The sequence below is a fragment of the Phalaenopsis equestris genome, unplaced genomic scaffold (genome assembly GCF_001263595.1).
Source record: "Phalaenopsis equestris unplaced genomic scaffold, ASM126359v1 Scaffold000174, whole genome shotgun sequence".
NCBI classification, from domain to species: domain Eukaryota; kingdom Viridiplantae; phylum Streptophyta; class Magnoliopsida; order Asparagales; family Orchidaceae; genus Phalaenopsis; species Phalaenopsis equestris.
In genome coordinates this window covers 609,263-612,563 of record NW_018164616.1, presented here as the reverse complement: position 1 = coordinate 612,563, position 3,301 = coordinate 609,263, and the positions used below count along the sequence as shown (strand labels likewise).

Below are 3,301 nucleotides of genomic sequence, written 5' to 3'. Positions count from 1 at the left end.
ATCAACCTCTGCCCCCAAAGATAAAAATAACTTTGTAACTCGAGCTCTGGAGGCCATGCATGAGCTCCAGCTAAAATAAGAAGAAAGACACCAAAAATTTCAAATGAATGTTCACGTTCCACTAAGATGAACATATAGCAGTAAACATTTTAGCATAACATTAAACATTTGCATAAAAACCATATCCTAGCATTGTTTATTTATGATAAGCCTCAGAATGGGGAGTTAAGTTTCAAGCAAACCAGCAGCTGTTTAATTTCCACCAACCAAATAATGACAGGAAGCAGCTGCCTTCTTGATTATTATACAACTTGAGAAACTCAGAAGAAACCCGGAAGCTTCTGAGAAATCATTGAAAGATTTCTCACATTTCTGACGCCTAAGCTTTCCTCAAGAAACATTGCTGAATGAAATAGTGCTTGGGGAATCGATTAGCACGACGACTTCCCCACCCAAATCATCATCACTTGAATCATCTCCCTCAACATTTCTTTGTCTCCTTCTCACAGGCCGCAGAGGCAATGGTGCTATCCTGAATAACTGTCTGTTACCAAGCCTCATGTTCGCACTATTTCCTTCAGATTGTACGGATAAAAGAGGACAAACATTTGTCGTCGTCTCAGCGGGTATATGAGGATACGACAGACTATGGTTTTGTCTGCTTTGCGAAGATCTGTAGAAGCTTCTGAAATCCCTTAGCCCGTCATTCATCTGTTATTCAAGATTCAGTGCAAGAATGTGCTGAAAATTTTTGGTAATTGAGAAACATGAAATTAATAGTTTGTTTACAATCACTTTACTTTTTTGTTTTTTTTGTTTTTGCTTTTATTTTAAAAACATATTTGTTTAATAATTTTTTTTTTGTGCATGTTTTTATCTTTTGTTTTTAAACAAATTAATTCTTTTTTAAAACACTCGAAAATATCTAAATTTTTTTTTTGAATGCTTTTAAAAACAACTAAACATGTATATCATATCAAACATATTTCATTTCAAGTAAAAATATAACCAAAATAAAAAACAAAAAAAGAAAAAAGAAGTGATCCCAAACAGCCCCCGAGGGATGAATAATCACAATTTTATAATGTACATACCATGGTGCCATAGATGCTCAGTTCCATTGCTCTAGCTGAGAAGGTAGTTGGTGGTGCGTCGGTCACGTTAGAGTTCCTCGCTGTAAAGAAATTCTCAGGCCAACTCATCAGGCCTTCATGCTCCCTGCCAGAGGCCCGAGGTTGTTCAATGGACAGTGAGAGCCTTGAAGAAGTCCGCTTTTGATAAAAACCGTCCAATTCAGCAGCACCGAGGTCAAAAAAGATAACTCGGGCCCTTGTATCAACATGATAACAGGAGCCAAAATGGCAAGAGCTTGCGTTCTCAAAACCTGCATTTATTTGGTAATATTTAGATTGAAGAAATGTGATGTTGCAGAGATAGGGTTCTAATTCTTGCTTGTATAAATTTATGTTTTGTTCTGTCTTTATTTGTATACAATTGGCATCAAATTAATCGTCAAGGCTTAAAATGTCATGCGGCATTTATGGCTTAGTTATTTTTCTTGATTTTTGAAGAATGGTTTACCATTTGTGATATGACCATTATTGTAACTAGTGACTAGGCTTAATATTTAAGAAGGTTATACCATAAAATCTTGAGTTCTAGGATTAAGAGCATATAGTCGGCGATTCTAAGATTTAAGAATTTAGCTCCAAGATTTAACTAAGCAAGCGATTTGAGGAATTAACATCAACGGTATCAGATACTAATTGTCGACCATAAAATTAATAATAATAATAATATTATTATTAATTAATTAATCCAAAACCTCAACTGCTCCCAACTGTTGAAAAGGGGCTTTGTCTAATAACCATTCCCCCTCCTCCTTATTCCATACAGACGGCGTATGCAGAAATGCATGTGCCGACCGATCTCCACCGTTGATCAGAGTTTGGATCAAATTTTTATTTTTATTTTTTTTTACAAAAATTGGGCCTACCGAAATACAACTTTGCTCTGATCAACTGGGGAAATCGAACGACGCATGCATTTCTGCATACGCCGTCCGTATGTAATAATTTTTTCCTTCTGAACAGATATGAAGCCTCATTTTCACAAAGCCTTTCCCTTGTCTTCATTACATCTTCGCTCGCAAAACCCTCGCCTTCTTCTGTTGTCGTCTTCGAGAGAGACACCCGCGATCAAGATTAGTGAAGAAAATAAGAACGAGATTGTGGCATAAAAAGACCTCCAAAACTCCTATTATTCTCGTTTGTCGCCCGCTTTGGTCACACCAAAAGCACAAATCTTTCCTAAGTTAGGGCTTTCACCTAGCCGGCGACGACAACTGATGACTACGTTGTCAACCAGAGGAGGCAAGATGCTCAACAAGGGCAACGCAGCATGATGGAGTATTGGCGCCAAGCTTCGAGCAGTTCATTGCAAAAAAGTAGTAAGGAGCAAAGACTCATAAAAATAAAAAATAAAAATATTTTTGCTAACATTTAAAGGAGCAACTTATGTCTTTTGATGTAACCAAAGCGGGGTGTAGGAGTTATGAGGTTAGCAGAAGTTTTGGGGGAGAGAGGTTCATGGCTGCAACAGGTTTAGGGGGAGAGGTTCATGGCTGCAGCAGGTAAGTGCGGAGATTCACGACTACAACAGGCATGCGGGAAGGAATAAAGGATGCAGTAATCAGCAGGGACTTGGAGGCTTCAGCGACATAGCAGGAAGGGGATTTTGTGCTTCAAGGCTGGGCGGAGAGGGTGAGGGTGCAGGTTGCAACCAGGGAAGCAGGAAAGAAAAGTGGGCGAAGGGAAGTTAGGGGAGGATAAGTTTTCCCGCAGGATTGAGTTACAACTGAATCACCCCTTGAACCTTTGGAGAAGATCACCACTTCGGACGAGTTATAGTTGGAGCACCTCCTCGCCATCGGATATAGGCCTAGAAGAGAAGAGGGGACGCCGATGATTGTCCCTGACATAAATTTGAAATAAAACTCACAAAACATAACCCTAATTAAACAAACACATAAAAATGGAGAGAATATAAGGGAAACTAAAAAGAAATGGGTAAGCAATGACGACAATTCTAGCCCCACCACCTAAGGAAGTCGGTCGATCCAGCAGGAGGCTGGGCCAAAACAACAACTGGTCGGTTTAGCCAGCTCCTCCTAGCTGGTTCATCCGACTCCTCCCAGCTACACTTCAATAGATTTATTATTTACATGTTAAATTTAAGTGCATTTGATTCAAGCTTAAAAGTTCCACTTTTGGATCGAAGAAAGAGTGTAAACATTAAAAAG

The 3,301-nt window shown here is 39.0% G+C and overlaps 1 protein-coding gene across 1 annotated transcript in view; it reads right to left on the bottom strand.

The window, feature by feature from the left end:
* Nucleotides 1-110: 110 nt before the first annotated feature.
* LOC110022192 (sodium/hydrogen exchanger 7-like) overlaps nt 111-3,301 on the bottom strand; it is an 11,767-nt gene continuing 8,576 nt past the window's right edge. Inside the window, exons 3-4 of the mRNA XM_020721014.1 lie at nt 1,095-1,384; nt 111-711 (exon numbers count right to left, since the gene is read on the bottom strand). Of these exons, the coding sequence (XP_020576673.1) occupies nt 391-711; nt 1,095-1,384 (611 nt within the window). The 3' untranslated portion in view covers nt 111-390. The remainder of the gene's footprint in view (nt 712-1,094; nt 1,385-3,301) is intronic.